The 16,637-nt window shown below is 55.6% G+C and overlaps 1 protein-coding gene across 1 annotated transcript in view; it reads right to left on the reverse strand.

The window, feature by feature from the left end:
• Positions 1-34: 34 nt before the first annotated feature.
• SLC5A10 (solute carrier family 5 member 10) overlaps positions 35-16,637 on the reverse strand; it is a 57,927-nt gene continuing 41,324 nt past the window's right edge. The window contains exons 10-15 of the mRNA XM_042914952.1: positions 7,594-7,701; positions 5,153-5,303; positions 1,125-1,293; positions 742-957; positions 301-358; positions 35-179 (exon numbers count right to left, since the gene is read on the reverse strand). Of these exons, the coding sequence (XP_042770886.1) occupies positions 73-179; positions 301-358; positions 742-957; positions 1,125-1,293; positions 5,153-5,303; positions 7,594-7,701 (809 nt within the window). The 3' untranslated portion in view covers positions 35-72. The remainder of the gene's footprint in view (positions 180-300; positions 359-741; positions 958-1,124; positions 1,294-5,152; positions 5,304-7,593; positions 7,702-16,637) is intronic.

Consider the following 16,637-nt stretch of genomic DNA (forward strand, 5'->3'; position numbering starts at 1 on the left):
GGTGTCCTCAGTGAAAGCGAGGTAGGCCCGAGGATTCCGAGCGCTCCGGCCTTCCTGGCCACGGGGCCAGCGTCAGGCGAAGTAGGCGTAGAAGAAGATGTTGACACACATGAGCAGAATGGCGTTGAAGCCACACACACGGGCCCAGAAAGCGTGTTTCTGGGGTGTCCGGCCATCGCCTGGAGGAGGTAGGAGGAGGAGAGGGAGACAGATGAGGCCCACAGGGCCACACTTCGTACTCCTACGTCCAGGGTGCCTTGGGGTGGGAGACAGACTCAGAGCCTAGGCTCACACACGTACCTGCTTTGGCTCCCACGAGCACATCCTGAGCCAAGGTCCACCAGGTAAGGTTCTCAATCTGCGGAGAACGATCGGGACATGGGGGGGTGGCAGGACGGGGGCGGGCCCAGACAGGGTCAGGGGTCGGTGACGGAAAGTGGGCAGCTGGGTTCAAAAGGGGACGGGGGGGTCAAGAGCTAGGAAATTCTGTTTATTTTTTTTAAGTTGATTATTTATTTTGAGAGAGAGAGCAGGGGCGGGGCAGAGAGAGAGGGAGAGAGAGAATCCCAAGCGCTGTCAGCCCGACGTGGGGCTTGAACTCATAACCCACGAGATCACGCCCTGAGCTGAAGTCAACAGTCGGATACTTAACCGACTGCACCACCCAGGCGCCCCAAGAGCTGGAAGATTCTCGAGTCGCAGAGGGTCAGGGGTCAGAGTCAGGGGCCGGGGCAGGCTCACCTGGATTCCCTGGGGGGGTGACGTCAGCAGGCTCCCAGCCACCACAACGACCCCGCTGAGCACAAAGAGGGCGACGGCAAAATGCAAGTAGTGAATGCTCCTGAGGATGGCAGGCCGCGTGTCCGGGTCGCCGCAGCGGGGGGCGGGGTGCAGGAATTCCAGGACCAGCCGAGTGGCACCCAGGGCCAGCCCCACCATCAGGCCCCAGAAGGCCCCCTGGGGAAGGGGAGGCAGGGCAGGTGGACGGTGAGGGCCCAGGTTCCCCCAGCACGCACACGGGCGGCAGGGGAAGATGTGAGCCAGACGCAGCCCATCCGCGGGGAGGGGACCGAGCCCCGACCCCCCGGTCCTGTCTGCCCCGGTGCTGCCCATCCCCCACCCACCTGCTCATTGGCACGCCGCCAGAAGATGCCCAGAACAAAGACTGCGGTCACTGGGGGGGCCAGGGAGCTGGTCACCGACTGCATGTAGATAAAGAGCTGCCCGCTGTTGGAGTCCTGCAGGATGGGGATCCAGGCCACGCTGACGCCGACGAGCACCACGATGACCAGCCTGTGGGCAGGCAGTGGGCGTGCTCGTCCCGGAAGACCCTCCCTCAGTTCTCCCGCATCTCCCGCAGCCACTAAGATGCGCTCTCCAGCCGTCCCCTGCCACCCCAGCCTCCTCCCTGGCCTCTGGTCCGCTCCTCTAGGGATGTGGCCGGCCCTGCCCTGCCCCCACCCTTCCATGGCTTCCTGCCGCCTGCAGGTCCGCCCCGACTCCACCTGTCCCTGGGGTCTCCACTGCGTCAGCCCTCAGGGAGCCCCCGGCCATGGCCCCCCAGGCTCTCCTCTTTGTCTTCAAGGCACTCATCCCAGTGGACATACAGAGGTATGTTCGGGGGGTTTACATGCTCCCTGTCTGTCTCCCCGGCCCGGCTGGAAGCACCAGGGGAGGTGGGAGCCTCATCCATGGAGCCCACTGCTGCATCCCCTGGCATACAATAGGTGCTCAATAAACACTTGCCGGCTTCCTGAGAGGCCTGCGGCCCTCACATTCCAGCCAGACTGACCCCCCCCCCCCCCAGCTTCTCTAGTGCTGGTGGCCTCTGGCTGAAACCCTCCTTGCCACTAGAGCCTGAGGCTGCAGACCACCCATCACAGGGTGACCTCTGTCCTAAGAGTGCAAGGCTTGGGTCGGGGCCCGGACTCCTCAGCTCTGAAGCCTGAGACCTCTGGCCCGAATGAGCCCCTCTGCCTCCCTCCCCTGTGTGGACCCCTCCTTCCGGCCCCTGCCTGCCTCCCCTCTCGGTGCAAGGCCTCCGCCGCGGGGACGTGCTTCGCTGACTCATTCAGCAGTCGCCCGTTCAGAAGCCCACCGGAGTGCAGGGCACCGTGCGAGAAGCCCAGACTGGGTGACGAGTGGGCCCTGTCCCTCCCCAGCACGGACAGCAGGGCAAAGGAAGTAGATGAGTCTGTTACTCTGTCCTAAGGGCTGGGCTCAGGGAGCCCAGAGGAAGTATCGATCCCAGAGGGCTTCTAGGCAGAGGAGGGCCGCCCTCCAGCCTCGAAGAGGTGTGGGGCCCAGCTAAGGAGGCAGAGCTGGGGTCAAGTGTCCTATCTGCTCCTCCTTGGCTGAGTGCCCCTTGCCCCTGTGTCTTGGGTCACTTGGGCACACCTCACCCCCAAGGAGGGTGGTGGGTGAGACCCCCCTGGAACCCTAGACGGGACAGCAAGGGCGAGAGAGGCTACGTCTGCAGCTGGGGCGGGTCCTTCCTGTGTGCCTGTCCGCCCGCCTCCCTTTCTTCCCTTCCAGGCCTGAGGGAGAGGGTGGAGGAAGGAGGTACCACCTTGATTAAGGCTAATTAACCCTTAGCCTGGCAGGCAGGCGGGCGCTGCCCTCTTCAAAGGCATAGGCGGGCTCCACGGACACCCAGCCCACCCCGCCCTCCCCACACAGTCTTCTGCAGCCCACACCGGGCTCAGCGTCTGTGCGCGGGGCCTGGCCTCTCCGGGCCGGCCTGGACTGCGGCCCTGGCCTTCCCCCTGCTCTCCAGGGCTTCCCCTTCCAACTCAGTCACCATCAGGCTGCCAGAGAGACCCCAGGCCCAGAGGCTGTTCCTTCTGCCTGGAATGTCCTTCTCCAATTCCTCCCCTGGCTGACCTCCTCACCCTCCAAGGCTCAGCTCAAGGCCTTCCTCCTCCAGGAAGCCTTCCAACCCCACCCCTTCCTGCACACACACTGCTGTCGGGATGACTGACCCTCTCCATCATTCCTGGGCTACAGCTGCGGTGGTGGGGGGGGTGGCCCTCAAGGGCTTTGAGATCTCTCTGGCTCCCCCATATTGTTGAGCTTGATGCAGGATAATAGGGAGGCGTCGGGCACTCCTTGTGGACTGGATAACAGAGAATGGCAGACAGAAGGGGGGAGCAGGAGCAAAAGGCCCTGGCAAAGATCAGGGCCCCAGATGTGGGACTGTCACTTGCCCCAGGCCTGTGATGGCTCCTCTGGTGCCACCCCAACCTGATGAGACTGTCAGGGTCACTGGCATGCCCCTGCCTGTCCCTGCCCCACGATGGCCTCCTCCCCAGGCTTCTGGACATGCTCTGTTACCCCTCTCTGTGAGTCCCACACCTCCTTGGATTGAGGCTCCAGAGACCCAGGACCCCACACCATCTAGGAAACACAGCTTAAACGGTGTTGTTTTAAGCAGGAAGAGGCTGGAGGTGTTGGGGGGTGTCCCCGTGCTGCACGAAGGAGGCCTTTTCGAGCTGAACCCTGGCCCAACACCTAGCATGAGATCCTTTCCACTGCACCAAACTGGCAGCTGAGGGAACTGGGACCCAGAGAGGGTGAGCAACCTGCCCTGTATCACACAGCCTTATGCCCACAGGCAGGTTGGTGGAGCCTGGGTTGGCTGGGGCTTGACATGGTAGAAGAGGTGGGAAGGAGGGTCAAGGGCACCATGGCGGGGGGGGGGGCACCATGGCATGGCAGTTAGGACTTTGGCTTCAGGTGGGAAGAGGAGAGAAGCCTGCTTCTGAGGAAGCCAGGAAGTCAGGGGCACGAGACATGGGGGCCACTGAGCGGGCACTGAGGCTACCCGTGTCCCAGACCCGGGGACCCGGTCACACTCTGGGCAGCTGGAGGGCACTTGGTCCCGGGATGCCGAGCCTGGAAGGGCTTTGGAGGAGTCTGCCAGATAGGGGCAGGTTTTCGGGGCCACTGAGGAGGGGCGGGGGAACAATGCAGGGGGGGAGAGGAGGTCAAGGGGCCAGGACCTGCTGACACAGAAGCTTCGTGCAAGGCCGGAGGGAGAGGCTCCTTGTTTTGGAGGAGGCTGTGAGCCTACAGATGAGCTCACACTCGCCTGCTGAATGGCGTGTCCCGACAGAGCCCTTCTGACAGCAGTGTGGCTGACTTACGTCACTGGGCCACCTGCCTGGAGTTGCAGCAGAGACCCCGCCCTGAGGATGAGAGCCAAGGGCAGGGGGCCGCAGGGTGCGCTGTCGGTCAGACACGCACCAGAGGCTGGGCCCCTCGACCGGACGGGCGGAGTTGGGGGAGCAAGCCTCGGAGGGGCACGGGAGGGTGGGAGCTGGGAGAGGGCCCAAGCGGGCGGGCACGTTCACACACTAGGCACCAACCTCTCATTACCCGTTGCTGAGTTCACCCCAAAGGACTCTCCGCCGAGTACAGGGATGGAGGGCTGGGCCAGACATGGCCCCTGCCTGTCTTTGGGGGGGTGGGGGGCATCAGGGAGACAGGTGGACCTATAGGGGCCACATGTCCTGCGGGAGGAATCGGACCATGGTCCCTGTGGGAGGCTTAGAGGGGAGAGGGGCTCACTCCTCAGTCAGGCCTATCAGGGAGGGCTGCGTGGAGGAGGGGGGACACTTGGGCAAAGTCTAGAAAGATCAGGGAGGCTCTTCAAGGCGATAAGGAGGAGACAAGCAGGGCTAGGAGGAAACGGGAAGAAACTCAGTGGGGCCAGGGACAGCTGTGGCCTGAGTGTGGCCATCCTGAGAACTGGCTCTGGGCCCTCTGTGGGGCAGCTGGAAACCATCAGGAGGGCTAAGGGCTCAGATTTTAGGAAGACAGACAGATCCACAGGGTGACTGGGGAAGGGGGACTCTACCCAGCAGAAATGCCCTCAGAGATTCAGCTCAGAGTCCAAGATACATCTAAGATGAGGGCCGTGACCATGAACGGGTGGCCAGAGCGATGTGGGATGTGGGATGGACAGGACACTCTGGCTCCTTGTATCCTCTCCTTCCTGGGAAGTTCCTCTGCAACTGGCAAACTCCTACTCACCCCTCAAAGCCCCCCGTTGGTGGGGTCCCACGGGCCGTCGTGTGGCTGGGGAAGCCTGGGTCCCAGCCTGTCCCCGGTGCCTGGCACGACCCCTCCCAGCGCCCACCCCCAACCGTACCGGCCAATGAGCAGCAGCTCCCGCTCGCCGGCGAGGGGCCTCAGCCGCCTCCAGATGTCCATGGTGACAAGTGTGCTGCTGCTGTTGAAGATGGAAGTCAGCGACGACATAAGTGCGGCCATCATCACTGCAATCATCAGCCCCCGCAGACCTGGGGGTCGGGAAGACAGGGCCGCTGTGACTCTGCTTGGGAGCCCCTCCTGCCCGTGTCCTACTGGCTGAGGCCCCCCTGGTCAGCATCGGCCATGCACAAGTCCTCGAGAGCAGAGCCCCAGGGGGAGGGAGGCTGGAGGTTTCCGGGGACAGAGACCCAAACACAAGAGGCTGGGAGGTCAAGGGCCAATGGCGGGGTGGTGGGGGGAGGCGGGGGGGAGTGGAAACTTCTGGATTTGTGGCTTGCTGTGATTGCTTCTGCTCTTGAGGGTGCAGTTACCAGCACCTTGTTTCCACAAAGCCTTGCAGGTGAAAAAGCACTTTCACACCTAGGACTTCAAGTGACGGAAGCATTATTAACCCGTCTGACTGATGAGGAAGTGGAAGGTCCTAGCGGGAGGAGAGGTGCCCAGGGACTCTCCGCAGCCAGAGGCAAAACTCTGGGGTGGGGTGGGGAGAGGAAGGCCTGGGGCGGGACCCTCTGCCTGGAGGTCACAACTCGGTCAGGGCGCAGTGGCCCAGTGTCTGGGGTTTCCTGCCATTTCTTGTGGGTGGCAGGCCCCAGCAGGCACTGGGGGGGGGTCCCCTTTCTTGTTGGCTCTGTAGAAAAGGAAATGCAGTTCCAGGGGAAAACAAGGGGGCGTCCCCACCGAGGTGGGCAAGGCCCTTCTTTGCAAAGCCTTCTGGGGAGTCATGGGCTTGAGCGGAGCTGAGGGTGGGGAGCCCTGAGAGACAGAAGGACGCTCACTTTGTAACTCAGTGCTGTGTGGCGTAAGGCTGGTCGCCTCCCCTCTCTGGTTCTATCTCCAAGGCTTCTCGTACTTTTTCTTCAAGTGTCTAAGCCCCTCCTCCACCTCCGCAGATTCTCTGTCTCTCCTCCAACCCCTGCCCTAGGATAAACTTGACACAGGCCCCCTCCCCTGAGGACTCAGCCTCCTGGGTGCCATTTTGGCCTGGCCTTGCTTCTGTGCCTGACCTGCTGTGTGACTTACAAGCATCCCATGGCCTTCTCTGTTCACTTATCAGGCTGACTGGGCTGGCCCCCAAAGAAAAGCGAGTTAGGCCATGGTTTTCCCCCAAACATTTGTCCATCCTGTGTCTCTTGCTCGGGGAGCTGGATTAACTCGGGGTTTATTCTCTACCCGTTTTTCAGACAGGGAGCCGAAGGCCTAGAGAGAGGTTATGGTCCAACCATGGCTGGGGGCTTAGCGAGTTCCTCCCAGCCCCCAGAACAGAAGAGGAAGGTGAGGCCCAGAGGTGGGAACCCACAGTGAGGCCAAGCCTTGCGCCAGGCACCGTCCCTACATTCTTAGGTTTAATCCCAGCAACCACGCTGAGGGGTGGGTAGGCGTCACGATCTCCCAATTTACAAAGGAGGACGCTGAAAGGGACACGCCCCAAATATCTCAGCCAGCAAGTGGCAGAGCGGAGTTTTGATCCCAGGTCCGTGCACCCACATCCCCTGGGCCTCGGCACCCCGGGAGGGAGGGAGCGTGGGGCCAGGAATCCAGCTTCCACAGAGGAAGCCACAGGGAGGGAGGGAGACACTTAGGGTTGGAGAATCTGGTGGTGAAACCAGGCCGCGGAGGGTCTCAGAAGGCTCGGAGAGGCCCAAACCTGCCCACTGCTGCTACCAGCTGGGGGAGGCAGGAAGTCATGGGGGGCTTGAGCCCCGGATCCTAGCGGAGTGAGCAGTGGGCTTGGAGCCCCGGCAGACGGACTGGGGCATCTCAGCCACTCTAGCCATGGAGACGTCACTTTCCCCTCTTTGTGCCTCACTTTCCCTATCTGTAAAATGGAGCTAATAACTACCTCATAGCCATAACTGGGAAGCGGTCCGTAAAAGGGTCTGGCACCCAGCAGGCTGGAAGAAGAGACAGCGGCGACCTTACTCAAGGGCTCCGACAGCACAGGTTAAGAGGACGAGTTCTGTCTGGAGGCAGATTATCCGGGTTCAGAGCCCAGCTCTGCAGCCCAGCTGCCACGTGACCTTGGGCAGGTCTCTTAAGCTCTCTGGGTCTCAGTTTCCCCACCTTTAAAGTGGGGATGATAATAACAGCACTTAGGGTTCCTGAGAAGAAGAAGATGCAAATTGGTCACGTGGAAAGTCCTCGGAACAATGCCTGGCCCCTGGGGGGGGTGCCGTGAGCGTGTTCTCTGTTATACTATTTCCTCTTTTCCCCTAGGAGGGGAACGTCCCACGTGGGAGTGGCCTCCGCAGCCCCCAGGGCCCCTGGCCCTCACTGGTCCCGCCCCACAGGCCGCCCAGACCCCACCCCGAATCTCACCTACGGGCATCAGTTCCATGACCAGCTTGGGGTAGGCGATGTTGGAGCAGCCGATCTCGGCCCCACAGGCCCGAAGGCACTCAGACGGCACCACGCAGCCCACGTCATCTGCAGGAAAGGGACGCAGTATGTTCCACCTGCCCCACCCCATCCTCCCGACACACCTGAGCCCCTGGTGTGGCCGAGACCCTGGGCCTGACCTGCTCTGTCCGTCACCACCTCTGACCAGCAGCTACTCGGCCCCAGGTCTGTTTTCCAGGCTGGGTCACGAGGAGGGGGCTGGCCTCTATTCTGGTCCCTAATGCCTTGATTTTTTTTTTTTTTTTTTTTTCCTGTCGTCCTCTGTCACAACGCCTTCTCCCCCTCCCCGGCCAGGCCAGGGGGTTGCCTGCAGTGTGGCCCTGCCCATGTGAGCAGTCCGCCGTCTGTACCCATCTGGGGCGCTAGTCTCCCTCACCCCCCTCAGGCCCCCAGCTCTTCTCCCCAGAGGGGCAAATGCAGGCTAGAGGGGCACCTTCCTCCACCCCTGGGCTCAGAGCTTCAGGCTGGGGCCTTTCCTCCTGACCCTGACCTGGAGCTATGTCTGGGTGTTGAGGGAAGACCCCTAAAACACAGGGCAGTCAGATCATGTCCTGGTCAGAACTACCCGGCAGTTCAGCTGTCAACAAAACCCCTCCAGTCGTCGTGATGCCGGGCTCTTCCGGGCTCCTCTGGGCTTGTCCCCTTCCCACCTTGCCCCAGCCACAGGGGCCCCCCTGCCACCTGAGGCCTTCTCCACCAGCCCCTCTTCCCAGGCCTTCCCAGGGGAGGGAAGATTTTCCTCATCTCTTTACTCCGGACCACTGGGGACTGCTTGTTTGTTTTTGCTTTTCCAAGGGGCTGGTGAGCCGGTGAGGAGGGGGCTTGGTCTCACCGAGGCCACCTCCCCAAGGCCGGAGCAGCGCACACTAACTACTCTTTTGTTGAGTGAACGCGGGATTAACGGGTGTCCTGGACTGAACCCTACGCCCAGGCCGCCCTAGCAAGCTGTCTCAGCAGAACCCTGTTTGGAGGCAGGAACCACGGTGCCTGGCTCCCGTGTGACCCTGTTCCTCCACCGCCCCCCCGGCAGCCGGGACTCCCCAGCACAGTGTGGGTAATGGCGGTCAACCCCGCGGTCACGTGCTCCTCCCGTGGAACATTCTCTAAACACCTCGTGGCCCCCGTCCCTTGGGATTTTCCGCAGGGGCCTGCAGAAAGCAGAGTAGACGAGAAGATGGTGATTGTGGGGGAAGTTCAGAAACAGAAGCTCCAAGGGGACAGGAGTGAGAGCCGCTCTGAGGGGAGGGGGGCAGTTTGGGGGCTTAAATTTCAATATGGCGGCAGGCACCGGCATTCTTGGGACGCGCTGCTTCCTTTGCAGACCAGGCACTTCTGAGTTAAGTACTGTCCCCTCCGATGCTCTTTCTGAAAAGTTCCTCTATAGATGCCCAACCCACTGCAGGGGGGGGGTCTCAGATCCCCTTCCTCCAGGCCAGCGGGGCTGGAGCAGCATCACCCCACCCCCAATGACCTGGGATCCCGGTCTCTAGCCCAGACCCTCTCTTGAGCTCAGGGTATCGGGGACACCTGCTGCCTGTCATCCCTGGCACCTCCCACTCAGAGTGTCCAATCAGACGTGTCCTCTTCCCTCTCCCTGGCCCAGTAAGAGCTCACTGCCTTCTCTCCTCTCCCCCCATCCAGTCCCCCAGCCCCACGGTCTTCTTCTCCCACGGCCCTGCTGGCCTCACTTGGCCCCTTGCTCTGCTCTGTCTCCTCTCATACAGTTTGGGCCCCAGCTCCCCACTGCCTCCCTTCCATCCGTCCCATCCTTGCGAAATTACAGTTTCACTCAGGAGCCCCCTCCCCCCACACCCCTGGAGCCCTTGGCTTCCTGGAAACAAAATCCTTCCCACAGCATCTAAGGTCCTTGACAACTGGTCCCATCCAGCATGCACGCATCAGCCACCCTGACCTGCTTGCGTTTTCTCCTACACACCCAGCCCTTTGCCACCTCCGTGCCTCTGCAGACGAGGTCCCCTCCTCCCAGGGCTCTGTCCTACCCTTGTTTACCTCCTGCTCCATGGCCCATTGCAAAGGGCTTGTCCTCTGAGGCTTCCTCTGACACCCCCCTTTCCAAATCCTCCCCCCACAACCAGGGCAAAGCAGCTTCCTCTCAAAGGCTCCTGTGGCCAAGGACTGAATCACAATTGTTTGTATATTTTACCTCCCCCATTAGACTGGGAGCTCCCCAAGGGCGGACACTGGGTCTGAATCATCTCCCAGTCCTAGCTCTCAGTCAGTTCAGGGCTCGCCCAGAGGAGAGATCCTGTGAACATTTGCGAATGAATGAGTGAGTAACCAAGTAAGTGGTAGGGAGGAAGGAGGAAAGGCCTAGGAGGAAAGGAGGAGATGGAGAAAGGATGCCAGAAAGAGCCATGATGAAGGTCAGGCACTGTTTGATCCAGCTGCCCTATTTTCCCACCTGCAGCCCAGCGGGTGAGCAGATGAGAGCCAGAAAGGGCATAACTTGCCTGGGACCCATAGTCGGGCCCAGGACAAAGCCCAGGGCCCCACGGCAGGACTTCAGGGAGCACTGGGGTCCAGCACACAGAGGGCAGGTGATGGGTCCCTCCTGACAGGTTCTGGGCCTGCACTGGCTGGCTGTGGTGCTTGGAGGACCCAGCCCTCTTGGGAGAGTCACAGCCACATAATGGCTCAGAAAGCCGGAGTCAGGAGATTCTGGTCGAGTTTATTCAGCCCATTCCAGGCTCTGGGCTTGGGCCACCGCCTCTGGGCACCACTGGCTCACTTGCCAGAGTTTGTGCTGAACAGCAAGAAGAACCTCTCCTTTATGACAGCCGCAGAGGTGTCTCCACTTAAAGTCCCCCGAATATGCCACATTCAGGAGTGAGCAGCCTCAGGACAGTGAGGGCCAGAGAACTGAGAATGGGGCTTCTGAGTTTGCCAGAGAACCAGCTTCTGTGGGCCTGGGAGCTCCCCAACTAGGCTCTACTTTTGCATTGGCACCTCCGTCAGCCAGGGCTGACACCAGAAGCCTGGGAGTTGTCCCTCTCCTTGTCCCCCATGTTCTCCCTCCCTGCGGCCAATGCCACGTCCAGCCACTGGGCTTGGTGCCCAGGTGAACTCCACCTCCTTACTGTACTGTCTTGTCCCCTCTAACCCACCCACCCTGCAAGCCGCAGAGGAAACATCTAAAACCACTAACCTGCCCACCACCCTCCCTGCTCATATACTTCCGTGGCTCTCCATCCCTTGCAGGAGGGATCACAAGCCTCTAATTGTGCCATTCGTGGCCCTCTACCCACCTAGCCACTTTCAGCCACACCTCTGGGCCTCTGTGTTTTCTGTTCCCTCTCTCTGGAATACCCTTCTTTCCTTCATAAACTCAGGGAATTCATATGAATTCATACTCTCAACTTGTGGATGTCTGCAGGCTTTGGGCAATGGTACCAATAACTCGGTGACCTGTGACAGCTTCCGCCGGTGTTTGTTGATGGATTGAATGACTCTTCCCAATGAGGCCACTGGACACAACACCCTGAGGGCCAATCAAGGTGCTCCCCACTCCCTATCGAGGCCTGGCCCATCCCTGGGAGACAGTCCAGATGTGGATGTTGCAGTAAGGAGTAGGAGAAAAGCACACAGACCTGGGTTTAAGTCCAGCTATCCCAGTGCCCTACTGTGTGATCCTGGGTGATTATTTAAGGTCTCTGAGGCTGTTTCCTCCTCTGTAAAGTCCTTCTAGGGGACTTCCAGAGGCCAGAATTCAACCTCAACCTAAATGTCACACCTGATACAAAAATTAATTCAAAATAGATCACAGATTTAAATGTAAGATGTAAAAACTATCAAGCTTTTTCAGGGGGGAAATAGGAGAAAATCTTCAGGACTTATGGCTAGGCAAAGAGTTCTTAGACTTGACATCAAAAACAATATCCATAAAAGAAAAAATGGATAAAGTAGACTTCATCACAATTAAAAGTTCTGGGTAAGACACCTGTGAAAAGGATAAAAAAGAAAAGCTACAGAACAAATCAGTAAAGTTGCAGGATACGCAGTCAATATATGAAGATCAGTCGTGTTTCTAGACACTAGCAATGAACCATCAGAGTAATTAAGAAAACAGTCCCATTTATGATGGCATCAAAAATAATAAAATACCTGGGAACAAATTTAACCAAGGAGATTAAAGACTCGTGATGAAAATTATAAGACACTGATGAAAGAAATTGCAGATGATGCAAATAAATAGAAAGGTATACCATGTTCATGGATTGGAACAATTCATGTTGTTAAAATGCTCCTATCACCAAAAGCCATCGACAGATTCGATGTAGTCCCTATCAAAATTCCAACAGCATTTTTCACATAAATAGAGAAAAATAATCCAAAATATTCCTATACAACCACAGAAAACCCCAAATAGCCAAAGTAATCTTAAGAAAGAAGAGAAAAACTGGAGACATCACACTTTCTGATTTCAAACTATATTACAAACCTATAGTAATCAAAACAGTACAGTATTGGCACAAAAACAGACACATAGATCAATATAACACAACAGAGACTATATATATGTGTATGTATGGTCTCTCTCTATATATATATTCAATCAATTTATGACAAAAGAGCCAAGAATATACAATGGGGAAAGGATAGTCTCTTCAATAAATAGTGTTGGAAAAACGGGACAGCTACATGCACATGAATTAAACTGGACTGCTATCTCATAACATACACAAAACCAACTCAAAATGGACTAAGGATTTGAATGTAAAATTCCTAGAAGAAAACATGGGGGGGGGGGGTGGGAGTAAGCTCTTTGACGTTGATCATGGCAATGATTTTTTTTTATTTGACACTGAAAGCAAAGATCTTCAAAAAGACAAAACAAAACAAAAAAATGCCCCCAAATGAGACAATATCAGATTTAAAAGCCTCCGCACAGCAAAGGAAACCATCCACAAAATGAAAAGGCAACCTATGGATTGGGAAGAAATATTTGCAAACCATATATCTGATAAGGGGTTAATAGCCAAAATATATAAAGAACTCATACAACTCAATAGCAAACAAAACAAAAAACAATAACAACACGATCCAATTAAAAAATGGGCAGGGGTGCCTCAGTCAGTTAAGTGTCCGACTTCAGCTCAGGTCATGATCTCTCAGTTCGTGGGTTTGAGCCCCACATCGGGCTCTGTGAGCACAGAGCCTGGAGCCTGCTTCAGATTCTTCCCCGCCCCTGCTCATGCTCTGTCTCTATCAAAAATGAATATTAAAAATTTTTTGAAAACAAATTTTTTTTAAATAATAATAAAAAATGGGCAGAAGATCTGAGTAGACATTTTTCCAAAGGAGACATACAAATGGTCAATGGGTACCTGAAAAAAAAAATGCTCAATATCACTAGTCATCAGGGATATGCAAATCAAAACCACAATGAAATACCACCTCACACCTATTAGAATGGCTATCATCAAAAAGACAAGAGATAACGTGTTGGCAAAGATGTAGAGAAAAGGGAACCCGTTGTGTGTGTGTGTGTGTGTGTGTGTGTGTGTGTGTACTACCAATAAGAACATAAGTCAGTGCAGCAACTAAGGAAAACAAGAAAACAGTATGGAGGTTTCTCAAGGAATTAAGAATAGAAGAGTGTCTGGCTAGCTCAGTCTGTAGAGCATGGGACTCTTGGTCTCTGGATTGTGAGTTTGAGCCTCATATTTGGTGTAGAGATTACTTAAAAATAAAATCTTAAAAAAATAAAAATAGAACTACCATATGATCCAGCAATGCCACATCTGAGTATATCTATCTTTTTTTTTTTTTTTTTTGAGAGAGAGAGAGAGAGCACACACAGGAGTGCAAGCAAGTGGGGGAGGAGCAGAGAGAGGGAGAGGGAATCCCAAGCAGGCTCCATTGACTCGGGGCTTGATCTCACAAAGTGTGAGATCATGACCTGAGCCTAAATCAAGAGTCAGATGCTTAACTGACTGAGCCACCCAGGCACCCCGGGCATGTATCTTAAGGAAATGAAGTCACTATGTTGAAGAGATATCTGCACTCCATGTTCATTGAAGCATAGTTACAGTAGCCAAGACATGGAAACAACCTAAAGGGTCCATCAACACATGAATGGGTAAAGATGTGGTATATATATATGTACACACACACACACACACACACACACACACACACACACGTATATATACATATATATAATGGAATACTATTCAGCCCTGAGAAAGAAAATCCTACCATTTGTGACAACATTGGTGGACTTTGAGGGCATTACGCTAAGTGAAGTAAGTCAGACAGAGAAAGTCAAATACTGTCCGATCTCACAAGTGGAATCTAAAAAAGTCAAACTCATAGAAAAAGAGAGTAGAATGATGGTTACCAAGGGCGGAGGGTGGGGTGGGGTGGGAGGAAGAGGCGAGATGTTAGTCAGAGGGTACAAACTTCCAATTATAAGATGAATAAATTCAGAGGATCTAACGTACAGTGTAGTGATTATAGTTAATAATATTATATTCTATACCTTAAAAAAGAAGAAAAAACAGAAAAAGTTACAGACCAGCAGAAAATATATGTGGACTATATACCTGACAAAGACCTTGTATTTGGAATATATAAAAAGCTCTCAAAAGTCAAACAATCCAATTAGAAAATGGGCAAAACACATGAACAGACATTTCACCCAAGAGAACATACAGTGGCAAATAAGCATATGAAAATATGTTGCGTATCATTAGTCATTAGGAAAACGCAAATTAACACCATAATAAGAGATTATTACACACTTACAAGCATGGAAAAAATAAAAAAATTGTGACAACATAAAATGCCATCACGGATGTGGATAAATTAGATCACGCAGATGTTGTTGGCAGGAAAATAGACATAATACAGTACCTACACAAATGAATATGTATAATATGTATATGAATGTTCATGGCAGCTTTACTCGTAATAACCAAAAACTGGAAACAACCCAGTGTCCTTCAACAGGAGAGACTGTTAAGCGAGCTCTGGTGCATCCAGGCCATGGGATACTTGTCAGCCACAGAAATGAACAAGCTACTGATATACACGATGATCTGGATGATTCACCAGAGAATTATGCTGGGTGGAAGAAAAAGCTAATCCCTAAAGGTTAAATGCTGTGTTTTCCATTTATATAACGTTCTTGAAATAACAAAATTGTAGACATGGAGAACAGACCAGTGGCTGACAGGGGTTAGGGATGGAGATGTGGGTATGGCTGGCAAGAGGGAGGTCTTGGTGATGACAGAAGGGTTCTGCATCCCAATTGCAGGGGTGGCCACCCAAATCTACACAGGTGGTAAGGTTGCACGTGTGCATGAGCGTGCACGCCCGCACACACACGCACACACACACACGAACACATGTAAACTGGTGAAATCTGAACAAGTTCTGGAATGCACCAATGTCAACTTTCTGGCTACCGCATTATTGTACGATAGTTCTACAAGATGATACCACGGGCAGAAACAGGGTGAAGGCTGCACGCAACCTCTCTGTTGGTGGTTGGTTGGTTTGTGTTTTGTCTTTTTGTCTTAACAACTTCCTGTGCATCTGTAACTATGGACAGGTAACTGTAGAGGTTGGAGGGCTACGTGCCTTTCAGCCCTGAGAGTCAGGGCTCCCTTCATGAGCCTCCAGGCCCCTGTGCAGTCATAAGAACAAAAAGAGAGGCCGATGCCCAGAGAGATTCTTGATCTGGGCCCTCAGTGGCAGTGACATAAATCAGGCTTCAGGACTCCCAAGGCAGTGCTTGCTCACTGGGACTGTCTGCCTCTCCCTTCTGACTGAGTCTGGTAGGGAGGATGTGGGTGTATGTGTGCCTACCTGGGAGGAGCTAGGGGCAACTGTGGGGCTCTGCTCAGGGAGAGGCAGGGGCCTGGCTTCTGGGGCCAACCAGACACAGTGTGAAGCCCCTGTGGCTGGGGTGGGGGTTTCACGGCAGGGAGTATAGGACATGAGGCTTGAGGGGTCAGTGATGGGGACCACAGGGGTGCTGGGCCTGGAGAGAGCAGACACTGCTCCGGGCGACAGACCCAGGTGGATAGATGGTGGGGGGTTCTGGAACGGGGGAGGCCTAGAGATGCCACCAGCCAGCCCTCAGCAACACAGACCAGTGTCCTCAGGGCCCCCATCCCCACCCAAGCATGCCACAGCCCTGTCCAGATCCAGGTTTAATAGGCTCTGTTGTCCCTGCCCTTGCAGCCTGCTGTTAGATTTGGTCCCCACACCCCCACCCCCCAACCAGGGTCCCAAGCCCCAGGACACCGAGCAGATAGTTGGGCCTGACTCCAGCCCACCAGCAGCCCTCTCTGGCCCTCCCCACGCCAGGGTTCGGGTGGGCGCTGCTCATCATGCAGGACCAGTCCTGGGTAGGTACCCCTCCCAGCAGGGAGCCGGGCTCAGGGACTAAGAACTGGCTATCTATCTGCTCTGTCCACACGTGGCTCTGTAAAGGCTCCTTCCTGAGTTTGGGTCAGACTGTGCCCTATCCCTCCGCTGGGGGCTCCCAGCCCAGTACCCTAACTCTACTTCCACAACTGGACAGCTGCGTATCTGCACGGACTTCCCGTCCCACCCGGGAAACAAGGCACTGGTAGGGTTGGACCAAGGGTACGAACAGGTCCTCCCACCCCGGGGGCAGGGGGAGGAGCGGTGCGCTGGAGCGGTGCAAAGTTGTTGATCTGCTGTGTGTTCTCAGTAAGAACACTTTCCCTCTCTGGGCTGCATAGTTCCAAGACTTCTTGGACTTTGGTCCCTGAGCTTTCCAGAACTCGGCCACCTGGGGCTGGAGGCAGCGGAGGAAACCGGGAGCGCAACCACCCGAAGTCGGTGTCTCTCAGGGATTGGTGGGGGGGATGGGGGGTGGGTGAATCAGCTTCCGGCCCCGCCCCCCAGAGCGGCACGTGACCGCAGGTGGGGTGGGCGGGGCGGCATTAGTCACCAGCCCGCCGCCT

This window comes from Panthera leo, chromosome E1 (genome assembly GCF_018350215.1).
Source record: "Panthera leo isolate Ple1 chromosome E1, P.leo_Ple1_pat1.1, whole genome shotgun sequence".
NCBI classification, from domain to species: Eukaryota; Metazoa; Chordata; class Mammalia; order Carnivora; family Felidae; genus Panthera; species Panthera leo.